The sequence below is a fragment of the Martes martes genome, assembly GCF_963455335.1.
Source record: "Martes martes genome assembly, chromosome: 9".
Taxonomy (NCBI): Eukaryota; Metazoa; Chordata; class Mammalia; order Carnivora; family Mustelidae; genus Martes; species Martes martes.
This window is the reverse complement of record NC_137896.1, coordinates 43,866,022-43,890,167: the sequence shown is the minus strand read 5'-3', so window position 1 is coordinate 43,890,167 and position 24,146 is coordinate 43,866,022. Positions and strand designations below refer to the sequence as shown.

The 24,146-nt window shown below is 39.6% G+C and overlaps 1 protein-coding gene across 2 annotated transcripts in view; it reads left to right on the top strand.

Moving 5' to 3' along the window:
* Positions 1–24,146, top strand: part of RALGAPA2 (Ral GTPase activating protein catalytic subunit alpha 2) — a 317,564-nt gene that overhangs the window by 151,271 nt on the left and 142,147 nt on the right. For both annotated transcript variants that reach the window (XM_080812607.1, XM_080812608.1), the window contains one exon: positions 20,653–20,781. In XM_080812607.1, coding sequence (XP_080668733.1) covers positions 20,653–20,781 — 129 coding nt within the window. The remainder of the gene's footprint in view (positions 1–20,652; positions 20,782–24,146) is intronic.

Genomic DNA, 24,146 nt, shown 5'->3' with positions numbered 1-24,146 from the left:
ATCAACTAGTATTTTCCCAAGTACCTGTGCAGTTTGAGTTTATGGTTTATTAGCATGATTGAGAAAATGCTTTGAAATAACTGTAAACTTCTCCTACATTCTGAATTATTTAAAAAAATATTGATACTGTTACTTATTTAGAAAATATGTGGGATCATAAGGACTTTCAAAATAACTCTACATTATGAATAAAATTTGGGGTGACTTGAGGAACTGACTGCCCAGCCTGCCTATGAAGGGTCTTCCAGTTAGCTTCCACTCTGCCCAGCTGCTTCGTGTCTGGTTGGCTGGTGAGGGCGGGACAGAAGGTCTTCAGTTCCTAGCACCCCCACACACACAGTGCCAGATTCTGTACTGGCACCTGTGTGACGTTGTCCCACTGATTCTTCTCTGCAATTCATTTGGATTAATATCATGACCCATTGTTTAAATAGCAAAGGTTCAAAAAATATTGAGAACTTTTGCCCAATGCCACATATTAAAAAGGCTGATAGAATTTACAGGCAAGGCTTGGCTTATTCCAACAGGGTATGTCTTTCCCCTTGATCCACAGCCAACAGGCTGGTCAAGGCAGTCCAGTCCTTGATTGTTTCTCTTTCCATCTTGTTTGACCTGGGCTCAAGCCTTGGCCCCCTCTCCTCAAACCCCTCCTGACTGGAGTGCCCTTCCGCCTCCAGCCCCAGATAGCTTTCCATAGATGCCTTCCCAGCTCCTCACCATCTTTCAACTGCCCTTCTAAAGCTGTTCCTGGCTGTTCTTAGTTTTTCCTAATGCTTAGGCAGCTTTTTCACCTCAGTCTTCCCCAAAATATTTGGACTTGAAAAACACAGTGATTTGCGTTTATTGAAAACAGTTCCTATTAATTTCATCATTATTTAAAACATATGGAAAGATCAATATGTGTGAAATGGAAAAGGACAGTTGAGGAAAGGAATTTTATTTTCATGTTTTTAAGAACATATATCAAAGACTGGAACGTTTTCTTTGCTTAAAGTAAGTGAACTGCTTTTGAACAATGACTTACAGATTTAATGTCTTAATGCAGTTTGTTACACATCAAAGTTAAAGTCTCTTTTAAAGGAAAAGCTTACATTAATGTAAAATTATGTTGCAAATTTGCATCTAGAAACTTTGGGAAATATAAGTCTTTGTCATTTTCTTCTGTAATTTTGTAACACAGCAAAAAAGCATGAGGCCTCTCTCAGGTGGAGAAATATATGTTGTTCAGCCTGGAGGTAACCGTCAAGTGACAAATTTGAATCATAACAGTATAAAGTCATGGACTAAGTGTAATGCGGTATGATTAAAAAGTGTAATAGTTAAGTGCATGGGCTTTAAGACAGCCTGTCTGCGCTCCAGTCTTGGCTGTTACTCTTATTAGCCAAGTCATTTGACCTCACTATGACTTACTCCCTTTCTATGTAAAATGCAGGAAATTAGGGATCTTACCTCCAATAGTTGTTTGAAGACTTTAAGAAGGTAAAATATGTAATGCACTCAACTCAGAGCCTGGACACACCAGCCCTCAGTAAAGTGAGCCCTTGTAATGATACTGAAGAGTACGAGAAAAAGAACAGCAGCTTTAGTAACTGGGTGTATTTTATTTTCTGATATGCTAAGATGTTAATGTTTTTCTTTCCCCTTATATTTTCTTACTTTTGAACGTAATGGTTTGACTAAAAGATAGAATTAGGCATTGTGGAATTTCAGAACATGTGAAGAAATACCCACTCCCCATGCTGTAGGTCAGACTTCACTAAAATGTTTATTTAACCCACTTGTGATTCATAAACATTTTTTGTGTGTCTCCTGCCACTGGCTCACTTTCTAGCCATTTCTCACCCAGCTCGCCGTGCCTTCTCTATGATGGAAGCTAAAAAGCTGAACTATACGTGTCCCAGCTCCTTGCAGCTGGGTCGACATCCACCCAGGTCCCATCCAGCAGAGGCACGGAGGTGGCGGTGCTGGAAAGTACGCATAGGGAGTGGTGGGCGGCAGCTGTTATGAGGAGGTTCTGCTCTGGAACCTGCATTACGGTGACCAGGGCAGGCAGCAGCATCTCTGCTGGAATCACTCTGGAAGATGGCTGGACAAGTCTGCTTGCCACCTTGTTACTGGCTATGGAGGGTTCATGCTTGGTTCCCCGACACTTCTAGAAACTCTATAAGCCATCTCATGCCCCCATATAAGTCCCTTTTGTCTTCATCCCCACAGGGTGGATTCTGTTGCCTGCAAGTAAGAACCTGGCTCAGACAGTGGCTACTCTGCGAGGTACCACGCTGGGTGCTGGTGATACATGATCAATGTGGTTCATATTTCAGTCACTAAATGCACTTGTAGCATTTCTTTTTTTCCCCTTTAATTTTAGCCACTTGTTTTGTAGCCAAGAATATTTAACTTGTTTTAGGAAACTTTTGCTTTCATTTGACTTCATATTTTAGTGAATTTTTTGCTACACCAATGTTAAAGCATAATTTTAAACATCATATATAGAGTAATGTTCTTAGAAGTCAAAATAGCTCATGATTTTCTTAACGGATGTTACAGCCTCCTCTCGTGAGGTATATGATGGAATAATATAATAATAAACAGTCGTTTGTAAAAAGATCCCAAGAGACCCCTCAGTGAGCATAAGACTCAGCAGTGAGCTACGAAAGCAAGGTGCAGGGGTGATACTTGTAAATTGGCCATACCTGACTCTTTTAATAACCCCAGACAGCCTGTATCATGCAGTGATATGTAATAATTGCATCACCTTTTTCTCAGACAAAGAATTGTTCTTTGTTGAAAATTCAGACTTATAACTAGGACTGTGTGTTCAATACACATAAGTTTATAAATATATTTAAGGCTAAATATAAATGAGTATTCATTTTCAGGAAAAGTGCAGAATTAAGATGGCAAATTAGGGACCTTATTTTATCTCATGTCCAAGGAAGTAATTCTAATATATCTCTAAAGTGCTTGTTCTGTACAGCAAGTGATTGTTACCAAGGTTTAAATTCATGGGATTTTGATTCAGTGCTACCAGGATAAAGTGCATATTTATAAATTTAGCAGTCTAATTGATGTTTAGAGGATTAAATAATAGCCTTGATGTGTATCAGTAGAGGAACTATAGAAGGCTAACTTAAAAGCTTCATTTGAAAATAGTTTTTTAAAATAGAGTTCCCATGGAGGAACTCTAGAAGACTAACAAAAGCTTCATTTGTGGGGCGCCTGGGTGGCTCAGTGGGTTAAAGCCTCTGCCTTCAGCTCAGGTCATGATCCCAGAGTCCTGGGATCGAGCCCCACATGGGGCTCTCTGCTCTGCGGGGAGCCTGCTTCCCTTCCTCTCTCTCTGCCTACTTGTGATCTCTCTCTGTCAAACAAATAAATAAAATCTTTAAAAAAAAAAAAAGTTTCATTTGCCAGAGCACAAGAGACCAGTGAGTGGGTTGGACCAGAGGACCTCTATGTTCTTTCCCATTGAGCCTTCTTGGATCATCTGATCTATTTTTAGGCACTTATTATTAGGGTCACATTGTTATTTCATAAATATAGCAAAAGGTTAAATAATCTTTTCATGTTGAGTATTTTTCTTCACCATTGTAACAACCTGTCGGGTTCTGAGGGCATATATAGCATCGTGATACGCATGAGTAGCTGCGGTATCCATCACCTTGTGCAAAGAGCCAAATAACTGGTACACACCTTAGAGGATTGCACTGGGTTGAATACCCTTTTAGTTGAGTTTGAAAACAGCTCACAGAGGAGTTGGAACTCATTTGAGCAAAACTTTCTAGGATGGATAGAATTTAAATAGTAGGACAAGAAGCAGGTTGGAATTTCACATGTCAGAGATATAAACCTTCTCAGGCCATCCATGTTCAAGGAACTGTGACTGAGTGGTTTGTATTAGTTCTAAATATGTGCCTGGAAATAATGTGCAGACATGAATCTAGGCAGCACTGTAGGGAACCTGATTCAGCATTGTTTTCATCTCATGACTAATGGGGAGCCATTGAGTGTTTTGGAGCACAACACTCAATATCGTCAAAAAGCATTTTTAAGAAGCTTAAACCAAGTTATATGGGGTAGATTATAATCAGGAAGGAATGAGGGCAATAAGCACAGAGAGGGAATTGTTGTAACAACCCAGGGGCAAGATAATGAGGGCCTAACAAGGACTGAAATGCAGATGGAGTTTATATGCATAAATTCATTTATTTATATGTACATATATGAATATTTCTGTGCATGTGCGTATAGGTTTTGTGTACTTTGTGTGTTCGTGTGTGTGTGAGAAGTATTTTAGACAGGTTGGGTCTAGTGCTGTATGGTAAGTGCCCTGAGAAGATAGAGTCTACTGGCAGTATTCCCATTATCTCTCAAAGCAAAAGTCAATTCAGAAAGGCAAGATGGGGATTTGAGAAAAGGTGGGGGGCAAGGTAGGCTGGAACCTCTCTCTTCATCGTGGGCATGGTAACACAGGGGCAGGCAAAGCAGGTGTATGGAGGATACACTGAGAGGTGTCCCTAAAGAATTCTTAACTGTTAGGAAGTAGAAATGTGTTGGAAAGGTTTCCAGGTACATTTCTTCTCCACTTAAGAGAACACTATGTCTAACCCTGTTGAAATTTGAACAGTTGACATCCAAGTTATTAAACTAGATTTCTAAAGGTCTCTGTTATCTTATTTTTTGTTAACCAGTTTTGTTACTATTTATTTTTGAAAGTACTTTGAAACTTTAAAAAAATCTTTATTTTTCTAAAAATATTATTTGTGTGTGAATTTACTTTTTTTTTTAATTAGTGGGATTTTGTTGAATGTAAAGTTCTCCTACAGCAATAAATAAAACATTCAAGTTTGACTTAGGTTTGATGGAAGACTAATGCTTTCAAGGATGAGTGGTATATATGAACTCTGTCCTAATGTGTATTGATAAACTAATAATTCTCACTGTGTCCTTACTGTACAAATTCAGAGTGATGAAATGTAGAATTTGTCACATGGTTCATGTTCTACCACCACCGGTAATACCTGGTGGTTTTTGAGTGTTTCCCATAAGGTTTCATGAGAATGTACAAACCAAAGATTAGTCAAGTTTTACCAAAGAAAATTTTATTATACCTTTGCTTAATTATTAGTGACCATAGATAGAGACTTGAGACAGATGACCACACCAAAATCATACCTGGAGGGTTTTTTTTTCTTATACAGCTGAGAAACCAATAATTATTTTCATTAGGCTATAGACCAAGCCCACTTACCCCTCGTACACCTAAATAAGGAAAGTAGAAATATGTAGAAGGTAACAGATGGTAGAGACTTCAGTTAGGAGGTTTAACACATGTGCAGTGAACTTGTTTCACAGCTTTAGAAAGTGTAAGATGATAGCAGGGGAGGCTGACCTGGAGAGGGAGAGGTTTACCTGAGGCCAGAAACTTGAGTCTTGTTTGATTTTCCTTTTTGGAGTTAAAGCTATAAAGACTTTCTTTTAAATAAACACTATCAGTGAAGAGTCTGTATTATGAATTTAATTACAAATTTAGCCATACATCTTTAGTAAACATATGCTACATGAGATAAAGCATAAAAATGAAATATAATAGCAACTCAGTGTATGTGGAAAATTGAAAGATTTTGTCCTTACTAAACTGTTACCATATGGTAAAGTGTATAAGCTGACCTACATCTTCCACTAGAAAAAAATGTTCTTTTGTGTCCCGAGGTCTCTCTTTGGAAGGAAACCCTACAGTGGCTTCTAACAAGGCCCATGTTACCAGAATCTTCCTTAATAGACTCACTGGAGTCCATCTTGTCTTTTCCCAGGCAAAATAGGCACTCAATAAATATGTTGATTTATAGGAATATAAATAGGAGAAATAAAAGAGGAAGCCCTCCTCAAATCCATGTGGCATCATGGTGAAGAACTGATAGCCAAAGTACCTGAGCCAAACCATTCTGGTTGAGACTGTGGCTCCAGTGATCAATTTCAGAGCTGACATGAACTTTCTGCTTTCTATAGTGGTGATCTAGCCATTATTCATTACCCTGGGATGGCAGGGGAGGTTGCCGTACCGTCCCCTCTAGGGGCACTGGGCAATGTCCAGAGATACTTGGTTGTCACTGGAGGAAAGGGCATATAGTGGGGAGAGCCCAGGGATGTCGTTATACATCCTACAACATACCGGACCACGGCAAAGAATTTACAGTCCAGTGTCAGTAGTGCTGTGGTTGAGGGACCCTGCCCTCGAATAGTAGCACCTATGCAGATGACACCAGACTAGGAGAAGAGCCGGGCGATGTAAATTAAATGACAGAACCCAGCAATCAAAACAAGTATGAAAGACTAGCTTTCTCAACTTAACCAAGGAAATTAAACCCTACAAAAATTTAACCAGGGAGATTAAAGAGAGGCAAATGTTTGAGGCCGAACATTATGAAAATTGCTAGCAGGGAACTATTCTTCAAAAAGTGGGGATTCAATTTCATATGGTCCAATTTATTTTTTAAAAAGAAAAACAATTTTGGGACGCCTGGGTGGCTCAGTTGGTTAAGCGGCTGCCTTCGGCTCAGGTCATGATCCCAGCGTCCTGGGATCGAGTCCCACATCGGGCTCCTTGCTCGGCAGGGAGCCTGCTTCTCCCTCTGCCTCTGCCTACCACTCTGTCTGCCTGTGCTCGCTCTCTCTCTCTCTCTAACAAATAAATAAATTAAAAAAAAAATTTAAAAAAAAAAAAAATTTAAAAAAAAAAAAAAAAGAAAAACAATTTTAGAACTCCAACATGGAGTGATTACATTAATTCAGAGTTAACATGACAAATACCTGAGGTGCATTTTGTCCAGAAGCTGAATCTGAATGAGTGGTGTGGCCTGCAGCCCCAGAGCCTGAGGCACTGCAAGTGTGTGTGGCGGCGGGGAGGGGTTCTGGGGAACTGTTTCCCTGCTGCACGTTGTAGTGCACACTGCCGAGCGGCTGAGATGAGAAAGGATGGTGAGAGAACAGCTTGCATGGTGAGGCGTTGGCACATGGGCACAGATCATTGCTTCCTTCAAATATCTGGAGCCCTGCCTGTGAGGAGAGAGAGATCAGGCTGTCTTAGCTCCTGAGCAGGGACTGTTGGTAGACTCCAGCTCACCACCAGGAGCACTTTCTAGCCAGGTGTCCTATTCAGACATGGCTGGTGATTGATCAGGGGTTTGTAAGCCTCTCCCGCTCTACAACGGCCTGCTGGTCTGGCCACCTCCTGGTGGCCTGGGCAAAAGGGCCATTCACTCGGGAGCTTGAACCCTGATCTTCACTGGAGTTGCTGTATGCATCTTGAGTCAGTGACCACATAGCTGCCTCTGACCTGAACTGCTTGTTCTGTGAAATGGGGTTGTAATGGCTGTCTTTGGGGCCCTGGAAAAATGAGGACAGTTAGGCTTTCAGTAAGTGCTAGTTGGATTGCTGCAGAAGGGATTCCCCTGTTTGGAAAATCACTTGTTGACCTACAAGAACTTCTTTTCCCCTTTAGAATTCTATGAAGATTTTAAGAAAATTTATTTTTTTTCTTTAGGCAGAGAAGAACTGAGAGGCTGAGAGATGGCTTGTGGAAGCATTGCAAATACTGAATTGTACTTGGGGAGGGGGATACCTTAACTCCTGTGTGGGAAGGATTGGCTTTTGAATATAAGAGATTTTAAATCATGACTGTGGTTTATAATCCATAAAGGATAGGTTTGGATACAAGGAAATAACATCAAGAAAAGCATTCTAAATTGCAAGTTTTGTTTCTGTGAGAAAGTGCTCTCCTTGTGGGGAATAATCTCTTTTTGTCTGTTGATTTCTTTTTAATACATAACAATAAGTGGGAGTGTGGTAATTGCAGACTGTTCAGCTATTAATGCTATTTACTGGAACACATTTTAGAGAGAACATTGTTTTCTGAAGAAACAATAAACAACAGTTTTTCTTTTGTTCTTCCATGGAAAAATATTCTTTAGTGGCTAGAGAAATTTTAGAAGAGGAGAACCTTTTAATAGTAGACAAAATAAAATACCTACCTTTCCCCCCCTATACTGGAGTCTTGCATTGAATGTGTGCAGCATGGTTCTTTTGTTAAGACTCGGGGCCTTTGTGTCACCTATCTGCTTCTCTCCCCTGGGTCCTCATGGCTGTGCCCCTGCAGGAGCCCTGTGCTCTTGTCTTGCCCTCACTCTCAGCTATGTAGAGGTGTCCCCTACCCCTGAGGGGTCATTGCTGGAGGGCAGGGGTCATGCTTTATTTTGCCTCAGTCCCCTCACAGCAGCTGACATGGTACCTACAACCAAGTTAGCACTTAAGAACTTTGTCAACTTATTGTGAAATGTTTTTGTAGGAGACTATCAGAATGATATGGCTCTCATTTTGGACTCCTTTTAAATGAGTGGATTTTTTTTAAAAAAGGACTTTATTTTATTACTATTGTTATATATGTGTATTTTTTTTAGAGAGTGAGAGAACGTGAGCAGGAGAGGGGCAGAGGGAGAAAGAGAATCTTAAGCAGGCTCCATGTCCAGCATGGAGCCTGACATGGAGCTCAGTCTCACAACCTTGAGATCATGAACTGAGCCAAAAAGAAGAATGGGATGCTTAACTGACTGAGCCACCGTGGCGCCCCAATGAGTGGATTTGAAATCAAATCTGTTTCAAGTCTTCTTTTTCAGTTAGCCCTAGAAAAATTAATATTTTAATAAGATCATAACTAAAAATGCTGCCATAATTTAATACAAACAATGATGTATGAGGCTTTAGAATTTACAAAATGCTTACCAATCAGTCTCTGTCACGCTTTGTAAGAGCACTGTGGGGCAGGTTGCATTTTTACAGATGAAATTGATGCTCAGGAGACAAAGTACTTGCCTAAGATCAGAGATCAAAGTAGTGGTATCTTTTAGGAGTCTTATATCCAAATCCATCCTCTTCCTTCTTCCTCCTTCTCTCCAACACCTGCCTGAAAGCAACTTTGTTTAAGGGAAGTACTTTTTAAGTCCCCCAAATAAATTTTATTATGCGTAAGTCAGAAACCAAAATGTTAAACACCTGTTCCTAGACTTGAAGCAGCAAGTCATTTGTCGACCTGTTAAAGGTGGTTTAATTATTCTAGATGGTCTAATTCCTTGCCTTTACCTCTTTCCTTCCTCCTGTGGTGGGATTCACATCCACTGGGCTCTCCATCAGTGGAACAGGCAGGCTAGGGGATGTCTCAGTTTTGCCAAAACTGCTGCTTTCCTAGTGGTTCTAGCCTGAGAAGTGGGTTGAGAGAGCTAGCTCCCTTTGGGAATTTTCTCTCAGACTTAAGCCGTTCTTGGGAGCTCATTGTCCAAACACATACTTCATTATGAAATATAAAGAAGACATTGTAAGTCTGTTGCCCAAGATGAAACTAAAAATGTTCCCTGTTGGGATGCTCCACATATCGCATTCAGACCTCCATGTTGGTGGGATGGGTTTGTAGAGTCCCAGAATTGGATGACCAGCACATTGCTCCTCTTTCTCTCCCCTCCTCTTTTTTTTTGAAAGAACACAAAATATGGAAAGCTTTGATTTTGCTCCCACGTGCAGGTGGAGTAATTTTACGTACAAGGAAACAAACTAGAGAACATGTATCTTAGGTTATCCTAGAATAAAAAGAGTATATAATAATCATATTCCAAAGCATATTTCTTCTCCTGTGTGAAAACACACCAGAGGACATGGGGGGCTCCAAAAGGAAGAGCCTTTCCTCTTTAACCTGTTCTTGGTCATGGGCTAGCAAAGAGCCCAGAGAACCCCATGCCACCAAGCAGGCTCACCTTCATCCACACCTGAGAACCAGGCTTCCCAATCTCAGTAAGGGAAAAGGAAACACTTTTAAATGCACCGTACACTGATTTTTAACAACATCAGAAGCTCTAAGTCTTTTAGCAGTATTAAAACACAGAAGACACAAATGATACGGGTTTTCTAGTATTCATTTGAGGGAAAAACAAGAATCCTCATTTCTTGTTGGGTTCCTAGGAGATTTCTTGGTGTTTTTCCATAGAATCTTTCTAATTACCACCTCTACACACACAGTGCCTGTGCCTCAGGCACGTGCATATGTGTATGTGTGTGCATCAGGACATACACACACACAGACACACACACACGTGTGCATGTGTAATTTCTCCCAGTAGTTTCCTAAGAATATTTTGGTGGGAGGCTCATTTCTATTTTCAAGATAACATTTTATGACCCAGTTTCTCATTTGATAATATTTCTATGAGAGTGATATGTATATATTTTGGAAGCACATTTTTAAGCCAGAGCATTTATTGACTTCACTTGGAAGTATAGCTCTAAAAGTGTATGATTTGCGTTTATAAACGATTATTAGGCAGAGTGAAGGGATGAAAGAATAATTTATGTTTTGGAGCTAAGTAATGTCCTTAGAATGATGCTCTCGCTCTACATGTGAGGCCCACTATTTACCAAAGTCAAATGGTGCTTCACTGACCCTGCATTAACACTTTATCTTCCAAAGGAGGAGGAGCATGCTTGGGTTTGTGTGCAGACCTTGGGACAATTTCTGGCCTTTGTCGATCTCCTATTCTATATGTGTAAATGAAAAAATTGAATGATGATCTCTTAGATCTTTCCTCTCTAGGTTTTCAAAGTTCCAAAGGAACACATTAAATATCCTTGTTACCCAAATTCAGTAGAAAGATGTTTCCCTTACTAAATTTCTGTACTTCATTCTAAGGTAATAAAAGTATGCAGTCAGATCCTAACCTGGATTCCAGCATGAGAGTGACTTGAGTATTCTGCTTGGCATCTAGTATTCTGCTAGGCAATGTTGACTGAACCTCACTGCACCTTGCAGCCTTGGCGTTAGGCAGCACTTGAGTATATCCAAGAATTTCTTTTTAGTATTCTAAGAAGAATATATACCCAGCTGATTCATTCCTGAAACAGAATGAACACCATACCTGGGAACAGAATGGCTGCCTATTGCTGTAGTACCTATATTAATTATATGAGTGCATGTTTCTCTCATTGCGGTAATTCATACCTTAATGATAATACTTGCATGATTATGCTCCCTCCGTAAGTACATTTCTAACAGTCCTGTAATCTGTGACGCTAGTGACTCTTTGCCTTTGCTTGTGCTCCAGAATGTCATAAAGGCTGTGGAGGAGTTCGAGGAAGAGCCAGTGGAGAGGCTTGAGCTGGCTGCCTCAGAAAAAAACACATTTGAGTATCCTCCTATCCCACCTCATCCACCCTGCTTCCTAGCCCTTATTACAAATGCCTTTCTGTGTCTACTTGTCCCCCAGCTTAGACCACCAGGTTTGGTCCCATTTTAGAATGCCACATCCATGTCCGGCAATCTGAGCATACTCTGCGCTCACAGAAGTCTGCTGCAGCCTCGACACTTTCGCTGTCGTTACTTGCCAACAGCGACTCACTAAAGCCCTCATTTGCTGAAGTCCAATTGTCAGGAGTTAATAACTGCTCTGAGCATCTGCATCAACCTCATTAAACCAGCCTGTTGTAGAAACTGTAATGTTGTAGATTTGAGGCTCATCAGGGTCATGACTAAGACAGTCATTACATAGTCAGGCCACGGTGTCTTCAAGGTATGATTGGTGCAGCTGGTAAGTCACATCTCTCTACAACCCTCCAATGGTTTTTTTCATCTTATGGAATCATAAACGTGCCGGAGTTTCCTGACGGGTTTGCCATCTCTCTGTTAGTCTCCCCAGTGAGCTGTGAAATGCCCTGTATAGGAAGCCCACGTGAAAGTGGCTCCTCCTGATCTGTGGGCTGCAAATAGGGTGTTGTTGGTCAGAGTAAAGGGGGTTGTATATTTCATTCATGTTGCTAAGGACTTAGGGCTGAGAGAATGACTTCATTCATATGATAGAGGGTAAGTTCTTTCTCAGTGCTTCTGATCTCCAAGTACCCTGAGCATCCTTGCACTAATTTACTAATCTCCAGAAATATTTTGAGACAAGATTGAATACCACGTCATAGGCTCTGGCTTTCTTCCCATCCCAGAAACAACAGGCCTTTCCATTTTTTCCTTTTCCATAAAACTTCCACAGTCTCCCTAAGACGAGGAAGGATGTTCATTCTTATAGCTTTTATCCAGTGGTGTACTGGAAATTACAGCCAGGGCAGTTAGGTAAGAAAATGAGATAAAAGGCATGCAGACTGGAAAGCAAGAAGGAAAGCTGTCTGTAATCACAGAAAATGATCTTGTGTATAAAAACCCTAAGGAATTCCCACACTCGCTAAAAACTTCTATTAGAATGAAAACATTAATTCAGCAAAGTTGCAGGATAAAGGATCTATATACAAAATTAACTGTGTTTCTGTACACCACAATGGACAATATGAAAATGAAATTAAGAAGACAGTTTCATTTATCAAAATGAGCAGAATATTTAGTAACAAATATAACCTAGGAAATGAAAGAGATACATTGAAAACTATAAAACATTGCTCTACGAAATTAAAGAAGGCACAAGTAAGTGGGAAAATGTCCCATATCCCTGGATTGGAATACTAATAAATTTTGTTAATAAGTATTCCCCAAGTTGATCTGCAGATTCAGTTGGATCCTTATCAAAATTCCAATGGCCTTTTTTTGCGGAAATGGAAAAGCTGATCCTAAAATTCTTAGGCAATTGCAAGAAACCTCAAATAGCTCAGACAGTCTTGAAAAAGAGCAGAGCTAGAAGACTCACAATTCCCTATTCAAAACTCACTACAAAACTAGCAATCAGAAGAGTATTGGTGCTGGTAAAAGATTAGATATATAGATCAATGGAATATAATTGAGAGTCCAGAAATAAAGCCATTTATCTCTGGTCAACTGATTTCCGACAAGGGTGTCAAGACAGCAAAGTGGGAGAAGAATAGTCTCTTCAACAAGCGGTACTGGGACAACTGAATATCCACATGCAAAAGGATGTGATTAGATTCCTACCTCACACCATATACTGACTTTAACTCAAAATGGACCAAAGACCTAAATGTAAGAGCTTAAACTATTAAACTGTTAGAAGAAATGATTAGCTATGCCATCGAAAGCATAAGCAACAAAAGAAAAAAATTGAAAAAATTATACTTTATCAAAATTAAAAATTTTTGTACACCAGAGGACACTATCAAACAAGTGAAAGACAACCCACAAAATGGTAGAATATATTTGCAAATCATGTATCTGGTAAGGGTCTAGTGACTAGAATACATAAAGAAGTTTTATAACTCAGTAGCCAAAAGACAAACAGCTCAGTTTGAAAATGGATGAAAGATTTAGACATTTCTCTAAAGAAGATATCATAATGGCCAACAAGCATGTGGAAAGATGTTCAACACCATTAGTCACCAGGGGAATAAAAATCGAAGCCATGTGAGATGTCACTTCATACTCACTAGAATGGGTATAATTTTTAAAAAACATGAAAAATAAAAAATGATGAAAAGTGGAGAAATTGGAACCCTCATATGTTACTGGTAAGAATGTGAACTGGTAGTGCTGCTATAGAGAACAGTTTGTCACTTCCTCAAAAGTTCAAGCATAGAATTACCATATAAACCAACAATTCCTTTGCTAGGTATATACCCGAAAGTATTGACAATAGGTATTCAAACGAAAACTGGTACACAGATTTGCATAGTAACACTGTTTGCAATCACCAAAAGGTAGAAACAACCCAAATGTCCATCAACCGATGAAAGGATAAACAAAATTTGATGTATCAACACAGTGGAATATTATTGGGCCATGAAAAGGAATAAAGTATAGCTACATGCTGTTAACAAGGATAAACATTGAAAACCTATCAAGTAAGAGAAGCCAGGTAAAAAAACTGCCACATAGTCCATATTCTCAAATACCCAAAGCAGGCATATCCATAGAGACAGGAAAGTAGATGAGTGGTTGCCTGGTGGGCAGGAATAGAGGATGACTGCTTGTGGGTAGAGTGAAGATGTTCTCAAATTAAATAGTGGTGATAGTGAACAATTTTATGAATATACCAAAAACGACTGAGTTGTACACTCAGGGGGCATGAGCAGGGGGAGAAGCAGACTCCCCGCTGAGCAGGAAGCCTGATATGGGGCTCCATCCCAGGACCCCAGGATCTTGACCTGAGCCGAAGGCATTTACTTAACCAAATAAACCACCCAGGTGTCCCTGAGTTGTACACTTTAAAGGGTATATTTTATTACATGTAAATTATATCTCAATAAAGCTCTCCCTGGTGGTCTGGTGGTTAGTATTCAGCACTTTCAATATTGCTCTTACAGATAACAGAAAGAAAAAGAAGCAATTAAGATAATCTAGTGACATATCAACTTCAGTATAAAATAAAATTCATGTAGTGTTTCTTAAAACCAGTCAGTCAACCAGTCAGTCCCCCATTTTTCCTGAGGCAGTTAGGTAGTCTTCATCAGTTTGAAGGCTAGTAGAGTTCTTCCTCACAGATACAGGATTAATTTCAAGCATTCATAAAAGAAATTCAATTCTCTCCTTAGAGCTGATGGTTGCAGTGACTTTCTCTGCCATCTGCCTGATGTTCTGTCACTCCTGAAATCTTGATTTCATGCAAATGGTCAGAGCAGCTCCTGTGGCCATCAGAAATTCATTTCAGGTTTTTCACTCCCTTTATCCTTTGCACGCTGCTGTCAGGGAAACTCAGTGTCTTCTCCATAGCATATTTCATGGTGAGAAGTACTAGATGACTTTGTTTCTCCAACTACAGAACCCAATTACTCTGTCCTGTCATATTTCTTCTGGCCTTGGTAACAGAGTTACATCCAGAGAGGTCACATTTGTCCAGCATTTACAAAAATCTCTGCTTTTTCTCTAGAAAGTTCGTAACATACTTGGCCCTTTTAACATATAATGTGTAGCACATACCACATACTCCTTGACTCAGATCTTGAAAGGAATTTTTAGCTTTCTTCTGCTGTGTTGTTTTTTCAGCAACTCCTGCAGAAGCACAGTGCTCATGACATGATCTGCTATGCTTTTTTTAAAGGCTGTAATCAAAAAGACTTTATTTTTATCAGCAAAAAGTCCTGTCTGAACCAATGTAGAATATGAAGAAGCCAAGTAGCAGGTTGTGGTGTGTAAAGCATGTCTTTTACACGGACCTGGAGAGATCTGTTCTTCTGATAACTAAGTTTTTAAAAATTTTTTAAATTTTATTTATTTATGTATTTATTTTTGGTCATTTGGCATTTCTGAGCTTCGCTAAGGAGGAGATAATTGATACTTACAAATACGTCCTCAAATTACTGCAAGATTGTAGCTGCCTTTTTAATTGTTAAAGTTTCAGTCATATCCAGGGTTAGTGTTAAAAGTATCCTTTTGCATTCAAATATTTTGGTAATTAGTAATTCTGCATGGGCGTGGAATGAGTTGAACCTTTTCATTAACCAGATTAATGAGATAACCAGATCTGCACATTCTCCTTTTTACCAAACAAAAGAGCTCCCTTTAGAATTTTCTAGATAAAAGGCAGGTATCTTCTCTAAAAAATAGTGAAGTGATTTTATTTTTCTTAAAGTAAAAAATTAAAGAAGGATTTTGTACACATAAATTGTATTTCTTAACAATTCTGTTTGGCCTCCTGAAAGGTCTGAGTGACTTTAGGTGGAATAACCGGATCTGTTTGCTCCTGAGGAGCAGGCGCGAGTCCGCTAAGGAAAGGCGGGGAGACAGATGGTCGGCTATTGTGTTACAACCATCATCTGCTGGGCCCTGAGCAAATATTAAGTGAATAATATATATGTAATTGGTGTGAAAGTACAGTTGCAACATTTCTAATTCCGTTTGAACGATGGCTACTTCTTGAACATTTGTGTTTCATAGAATACTATATTGAAATGTTTTTGTTTACACGGTTAATCCATTTTAAACTGCTTTAAAGTGAACATTTTCCCCCATTTTTGACACCACTGTGCAATATTTTGAATTGAAATGGCCTGTAATGGCCCTTTTTTTATTTTCCATAACAACACGAGCACTAAATTATAGCTGTGCAATTATGTAAACAATGGAAATGCTTCCAGAATGAATCCTTCCTTTTAAATTTTCATTTTGTGTAATTGTTGGAAGGTTTGGAGCCATAATAAACAAAATTATTTTACACATTTATCGTTCTAAAGGTCAATTATAAGAGAACTAAAGAAACAACACTATGCAAAATGAATAAACCAATTTCTGTTGCCATCACCATATGTTTTTCTTATCACTTATGGTTTTTCCAGTTACTGTGTACATAGCATTCAATTAAAGCGATTCATTTACCAGGCTGAATGCAGTTCGTGTTTATAGAACGGTGCTTTGGAGGAGAGGAAACAACACGCCTCTATTTGAATTACCTGATTTTTTGTAAGATCAGTGATAAGAGACAGATGTTCTCACCAGTTACTTTCTCATAAGCTGGAATCTTTTGATAAGCTGCAAATTCACAATTATCGTACAATCCACTTTCACACTCAATATGTAGCATGCATGTGGACTTTTAATCAAAAACAGGACAAAAATACTACTTTGGTGGTCTGTTTGCTATATGTCAGCATTTTGCTGAGTGAATTTTATTTCCTTTGAACAAAAACGTGTGGAAGAGTTTTGTCTGTGCCTCATACTGGTCAATTTTCAAGAATAAACTTGATTCCTGTTTTAGAGTCCATTTTTCATTGGACTTACTGTTACCTTAATGTTTTTAGTCTGTCAAGAGTATGGAAAAAGAAGCTAATTTTTGCTCTCAGACTCACTTGTTTCAGGTAAATTCTAGAACTCCTTAGAAGAATGAAAGCGAGAAAATCTAAACATATCATTTTCCTGGTTTTATTATTTGCCTTAGAAATGATATACATTATAGCTAACGGCTAGAATGCTTTGCTAAGAATGTTATTTGAGAGCATTAATTTCAAGAGTTTTTTGGTATCTGGGACAATGTAATCTTGAGAGGTTTATTTGTGCCACCTTTGAAATCTTTTGCTCTTTCTGAATATCAGCAAAATAATAGTCCACCGAATTCTACAAAGTAAACCTACAAAGTAAATTCTAGAAAGTAAAATCCTTCGGAGTCTTTCCCTTTTTGAAGAAAGTTTTTTGTTACTCTGTTTATTTTTATATGGCCCTTTCCAGTTTAGAAAGACATGTGTTCACATCTATACCATTAGATATGATTCGTATCCATCTTTAATGGAAGAGAAACATGAAGCCCTAGGCATGACAAGATCTGCCCACAGTCACATACACTAGGCCTTGAACCTAAACCTTGCTCCCTAGCCCCAGAGCTCTTTTCATCACACCAGGGTTTAAGTGCAGGGGCATTTCTAAACCGTGATCACAATGGAGGTTTCACTAAACAGCATCTAGTCACCCAGTAAGAACGATGGCCCCTTTCCTCACCTCCACCAGTCCCTGCAACTCTCTCAGGTAGGCGGGTTGGAGTAGGTAAAGAACTCTCACACCACCCTGAGGATAAAGCCACCCTTCATAACAAGGGGAGCCTCGGGATGCCTGGGTGGGTCTGTTAGTCCCGCATCTGTCTTAGGCTCAGGTCATGATCCCAGGGTGCTGGGATCAAGCCCCATATCCAGCTCCTTGCTCAGCAGAGAGCCTGCTTCTCCCTCTCCCTCTGCTGTTACCCCTGCTTGTGCTCTCTCTCAAATAAATAAGTAAATAAAGGGGAGCCTCTTTCAGGCCATGCTATTTAACAAAAATGCAGTAGCCTTGGCTTACTCTTATTGTATTGACACAAGGGTTATTTTCTATTTGTGACACAATACTAGTTTTCCAGAATAATCTTACTTAAGTTAAAAAAAAAAGTGACTTGCTTTCAAAAACAGGCAGATAATGCTTGCTTTGGACATGGATATGGCAAAAGGCATGAGGTCATACATGAATAATTAACATTTGGGAAGCACTGTCCTATTCCATCTATACGTGAAGCCCTGGAGACAGTGTAGGAAGTTTTAGAGTCTCCAGATTTTCATTTTTCAGTGATTTCAGTGGTAGCTGTGATCTTACCATTTGGAGAGGAGGGTGAAAGAAAGATTCTCCTAGAAATGAGTGGAACCCTTGGTGGGAATATGCATGGCCCTCTTTTTTTTTTTTTTTTTGCATGGCCCTCTTTTGAGTACCACACAATTATTCCTAATTTTAACATGTTATCACAAAGATAGAATCTTTGAGTTGTCCCATTTCAGTGTGGATAAGCAAAATAAGTAGGCATATGGCCATAATTTGGCTGACTGGCCTTATAGTTCCCTCTTTGACTCCCACATTACCCCTACCCCAGTGCCGCCTTTAACTGGCGACAGCTACCCAGGCCCCGCTTCTCCTTGGGGCTCTGTTTTACGTGGGTGGCAGGGTAGGGTAGGCTAGCCATCTGTTATTTTGCCCTCTCTTTCCAATCTTCTTGCCCATGGAAACAGGTTCCGTTGAAGTGACTGGCCCGGATCCAGGGGTTGGGGAGCCGTGTGACTTTATCTCGGCTCCATGCATTTCTGCTGCCTTTAGCATCAATGGCAACTTAGTAATTTTTTGTGAATGCCCCCTTTACAGGGCATTACCTTTATACATATACATCTTATAAAGCAAAATGGATTTCATGTACAGATCTGGCCTTAGCTTGTTAAAGGATTCAGTTCATAATTCCCACAAACTTGTCCCAGAAAAGCATTTTTTAAAAGTTAAAACTCTAAATTCCAGTGGTGAAAATGGCTTATTTAGGTAGTATGCCCAAGATTTTTAAAAATTGACAGGGTTCAAAGCTTAGTTCCTCATCTCAACAGATGGAATTAGCACACACATAACAAAGTTAACATCATGGTTGTTTGCATTATTAATCTTCAGATGCATGGCATTCTGCTACCTTGCTGGCCAGGTTTGCACGAATCCTTTCACTGCAGCATATGTCAACAGAAATGTGCTCCCATCTGCTGCTGGGTAGCTTGATGCCTGATATTCCGAGACAAGGCCCAGCACAATGCGTACCTCTGTGAGTAATTACAGGTGTGTGGTGAGGGGCCCAGGGCATTAATCAGAGGCTTAATTATGAAAAAGGTGGATCTTTTGTTCCACTCTTGGAGCATGAGTTTACTACACACTTTCTAAACTGCAGCATCCATCTGCTGAGCCCCTTAGGATGTTTACTTTGGCTGATATGGACCCTAAAGTGTATCAAAGGACGTGATTAAAGCAGGGTTAAACATTAACTTAGGAGACGTGTGGTTCAGGTTTTTCTTTCCTTCCTACCTTCCTTCCTTCCTTTATCTGCCTGTTTATCTATTTATTGTTGGTATAGGGCAAATTATGCTGAAATGCTAAAACTTTAAATTAGTACTTGCTAAACTACTAACCATATCCGAGCTCTAAAAGAGTAAGCACTGTACAGTCATTTTAAGGATATAAATGGCACAATTTGTAGAAACTAAATGAATCCACTATGTAAGGGAAAAAATAAGTCTTGGAAAAATAATGTATTGTGAACACATAAAAATTCTCTTTCAAGACTACAGGTTGCAAAATGAGGTTATTTTTGTCCAAAGTCCTTTGTTAAAAGGTCTCAACATGTTATCATTTAGCATGTTGCTACTGCTTTGCTCTAACTTAATCAAATTAAACCAGGATTATTTTAAATAACCACACTGAAATCTGAGAAAAGAAACCAGATTTTTTTTTTTATTTTGCGACTAACTGTAGGTTGAATAACTACAAAACACATAAAGTCTAGTACTTCAGTTCATAATTCCCACAAACTTGTCCCAGAAAAGCATTTTTTAGAAGTTAAAACTCTAAATTCCATGCATGTTTAATTAACGTGCATGGCCTAGAACTGCATAAAAGAAGTTTGTGGTATTCTGACTAATCCCCCATGCACACACACACTTGCACAGATGGCTGTGGAGATGTGTCCTGGCTATAGGTGGCAGAACTCTGTCTAGTAGTGGAGCCCTGCTTTGCCACAGGCTGGAACATGGTGGCTGCCTCATAACAGTGCTGGTAGCCAAGGGTTGGCCTGCCACCCACCAAGGATGGGCCATTCCAGACACAGCAACACCAGGTGTCTAGGCAGTCAGTGGTCTTCATGCTGCACCCCATGTAAAAGGGAACTGCTGTATTTGCACTTTGACCTCACAGTCACACTTGTACCCAGAGCCACACCAGATCCCTGAGCTTAGACTCTGATCGTACTCCAGTCCCATTGTTTTAACACACAGAGTTATCTAAAGAGTGAAAATTTCCAGCTCTTTGCCTACTTGAAGACTTTTTAATGTATTAGTGTGCTTTAACTTTTGAAAATTGAAAAATACTGAAGTGATAGATGTTTGTAGGCTTTATTTGTATATCTGCCTCAACACTCCTGTAGCTTGTCTGAAGAGCTCACCTTTAGGTGGAAGACAGAAGGAGTGTGTAGTCCCAATGCCATGTCTTAGATTTTGGGCATGTAATCTTACAACTTAGTGTCTGTTCTCTTACCTGTAAAGTGGGTACAATAGGCCTTGGACCAACTCATCTCCCAGTACCCCTTTTACTGAAAAATTTCTGTGACCTGTGTTCTCTCAGATTACCATACAGTGGCTATATGTACAAATGAGTTGACTACATTGTTGAAAATTATAGTTGTGTTTTCTTATCTTCCCTTTCAGGATATCTTAAACACCATTATAAGGCACTGTCCACCCCGCTTCTTCTCCCTGGGTTTGCCTGGCTTCTCAATGTTGGTGGGGGACTTCATCACGGCCGCTGCCAGGGTCCTCAGTACAGACACGCCGGCGGTGAGTATGACAATGCTCAGCATCCAAACTCCCAGGAGGCTTCACAATCGCTAACAAGGTTCAGATTTCTCCACTCTTAACAGGTGTTGACTCATTAGTGCAATGTGAAACCGGGCTCTCGGGTAGATGCCCTGGCAGCTGATGTGTGAAATTGTAGGATAAGATGACACACTGGTATTGGGAAGGCGTTTCATCAAAAGGCCAGAGTGTGAAAAATCATATCCTCACTAATATTTCAGCACATTTACACAGTCAGAAGCAGGACTTGTCTCTTAGAGTCTATTAGCATTTTCCAGTAAATGGTGGCACAGAGGAGCCGTCTGTAGTAAAGAGAGCATTTTAAGTGTACATTATCAATAATTTTTCAAATAATTATCTTGCTTATTATAAGTTTAATAGAAAATATTTTTTGAAATGTTGGAAATGTTAGAACACTTAAATTTTAAGCAGAGAGTGAATATATACTATAAATGTGCAATAAGGCTCTGACAAAATTCTTGTATTAAAAAATTATAATCAAGTAGACTAAGTGAACATTCAGGGCTGCAAAAAGAAATTATTTGCAGTCTCCACATTTATCTCCACTATTAGGGCAATGTGTTAATGCCTTTTGAAAGAACACTCTCTTCTACATTTCAATTTAAAGGGCCTCTCACTTTTGTGCTCTATACAGCTGTTACCTGTTCAGACTCTTTGTTTTCCTCTGCAAATGGTGTGAATGAAATTAGCTTTATTGTTTACCAGGGACTTGTATTGAAATCAATATGAGTAGCTAGCTATGTAAATTTTATTTGGCATATTGTTACTTTTTCACTCCACTTATTTCTCTGGTGCACAGTAAATTCAAGCTCCAGCCCAGATTTTAAATTAAGTTGTTTTTTATTACTTTGCATAGTTGATATTTCACACTGGTATTTTTGTGTGCAAACTTCTTGTGAGGATAAAGTAAAAAGCAAAGGGAAGGGGAAAAAAGCAAAGACAGGAGCAAAAGGGAAGGATGAAAGAAGAAAAGAAAGGTAAAAGAAAAAAAGGAAAAAGAAAAATGTCGAGTTGGTTCAACTTTTTTTTGTAAGGAATGTGACAAATTTTTATGCTTCTTTATTTCCAAAAATGATTTTAGGATAATCATTCTCAAAGAGCCTTCAAATTTATTTTTAAGTATTTAGATTAACATTGAAGAAACTCACAGGATACAGGAGGGAAAATCATACTTCTTTATTGACGATTTCCTTACTTGCTATTGGAGTCTCCTGTAAAAATGCTAGCACCGTTTCTAGAGATAATATCATGCATGCCAGTCATTATCTGAAAATTTATCTCTTGGCTAGATAAGCTTCCCAAAATTTTTCTTTTCAAGGAAAGAGAAAGAAAATAAGATCATGTGGAAGTGAGAGTTATATGAAGGAACAGTAACTCTGATTTACTTTGAACTTCTCTCTTAGTTTCAACTTGAGATTTAAACTTGTAAGGGAACAGATGAGAAGTGTTTGAATGGGGCACACATACTCAGTCATAATTTTTGATTAACACAAGTCAATTACAAGTTTGAATTACCCCCACTGTGCAGATCTGCCCCACTGAGGCAATGGGGGAAAAACATACATATGCACAGGTCTCCAAGAGATGGGCAGGAACTTGTGCTTGGTAAACGTCCTTTGTAGTAGCCAAAAACTAGAGTTAATCCAAATGTCCATCACCAGTGGAACAGATAAAGTGTAATGTGCACATAAGATAATGTATTACATATAATTCCCTTCTCATGCTAGGCCCCGGAGCTCTGTAGGGTCAGACCTGGGTTCCATCCCAGTGTTGCCATGTACTGTACTGGTTCTCTACCCTAGGCAATATGCTTAGGCATACAGGCTTCATTCACCTGTGTGGAAATTGGGTCTCACCTTAGACTCAGTGCTTAGACCAAAAAATTATTTAGATTTACTACATTCATTGAATAAAGCTGTGTAATCCTTATTTTGTTTAAGGTCTAATGTTTTATATCTGATTGTGACATAGTTTAGCATGCAATCTAAAAGTCCGCAGTTCAGGGGCACCTGGGTAGTTCAGTTGGTTAAGTGTCTGACTCTTGGTTTTGGTTCAGGTCATGATCTCAGGATTATGGAATCAAGCCCCAAATCGGGCTCTGCACTCAGCCTGGAGTCCTCTTGGCCCTCTCCCTTCTCCTCTGCCCCTCCCCGCCCTCGAAAATTAATAAAGTCTTAAAATAAATTTAAAAAATTAAAGTCCACAGTTCAGGCCAGGCTTACACATGACACAACTGTTAAGGCCACTCAGGGAAAGGAGTCAATGTCAATGAAGTCTAAACCAAGATTGTCTGGGGATAAAGGGCAGCATTTAGAGAGGACTGACAAAACAAGGATGTTTGAGAAACAGTTACCGTGGATCCACTACATGCTGGGACCTGGCCTGGATGAGTATGACAGGGGCCCTACCCTCAACGAATCAGCTGGGTAAACTAAATGTTCATATCTGTGCCTAAGTTTCTAGCAGCCACGATAGAATCACATCCAGACTCCAGCAGAACAGCAACAGAGGAATGGTTCATTCTGCTTGGTGAGAAGTGAAGGGAAAGACATACATTAGAAAGGTCTTCATCGGAGAAGTGATGCTGAAGCAGAGATCTGAAAGGCCCTCAGTGTTCGTCAGATAAATGGGGACAGCAGCAGCCACCCCTTGTCTTGAGATACTTACTGAGCACCCACTGGTATAGAAAAGTGCTGAAAACAATCTAACCCCCATCTTTGTTGGTGTTGCAAACACAAAATAACTATATAACACATCAGAAAGTAATGTATGCAAAGAAAAAGCCCGAAGCGGGGATGCTGGGGACCATAGAGGTGGGATGACATAATGTCTTGAATTCGTTTTAAAATATTGAAAGTGGAAACTTCTTAGTGATTTTTAAATACTGAAATGAAAAAAGTGAAACATACAGATGAAGCAAGAGTAGTAAAATCTTGAATCCAGGTGTTTGGTATTTAAATGTAATACTCTCTTTCCCTTTTCATTCCTCTTAACATAAAACTTGAGGAAAAGGAAAGCAGCAGATGAGGGGACAGAATGATGGAGGTGGGGTAGTGTTGCACAGAAAGGGCAGGACTCTGGTCAGATGGAGCTCATGTGAGATGCCTCTTGACCCCTGAGGGGACACAACGTACAAACCTGGACTTCGGGGGTGGTGTGGGGGAGCATCTAGTCTAGAGAGAAATGATGGGGAGTCCAAAGTCCAACATGTAGGAGGCATTGAAGTCATGGGTCTGGATATCCTTTGGGAGTGAGTATAGATCTGGGAGAGAAGAGGACACAGGACCACACTCAGCATCACAGTTTGGATCCTGAGGAAATGAGGC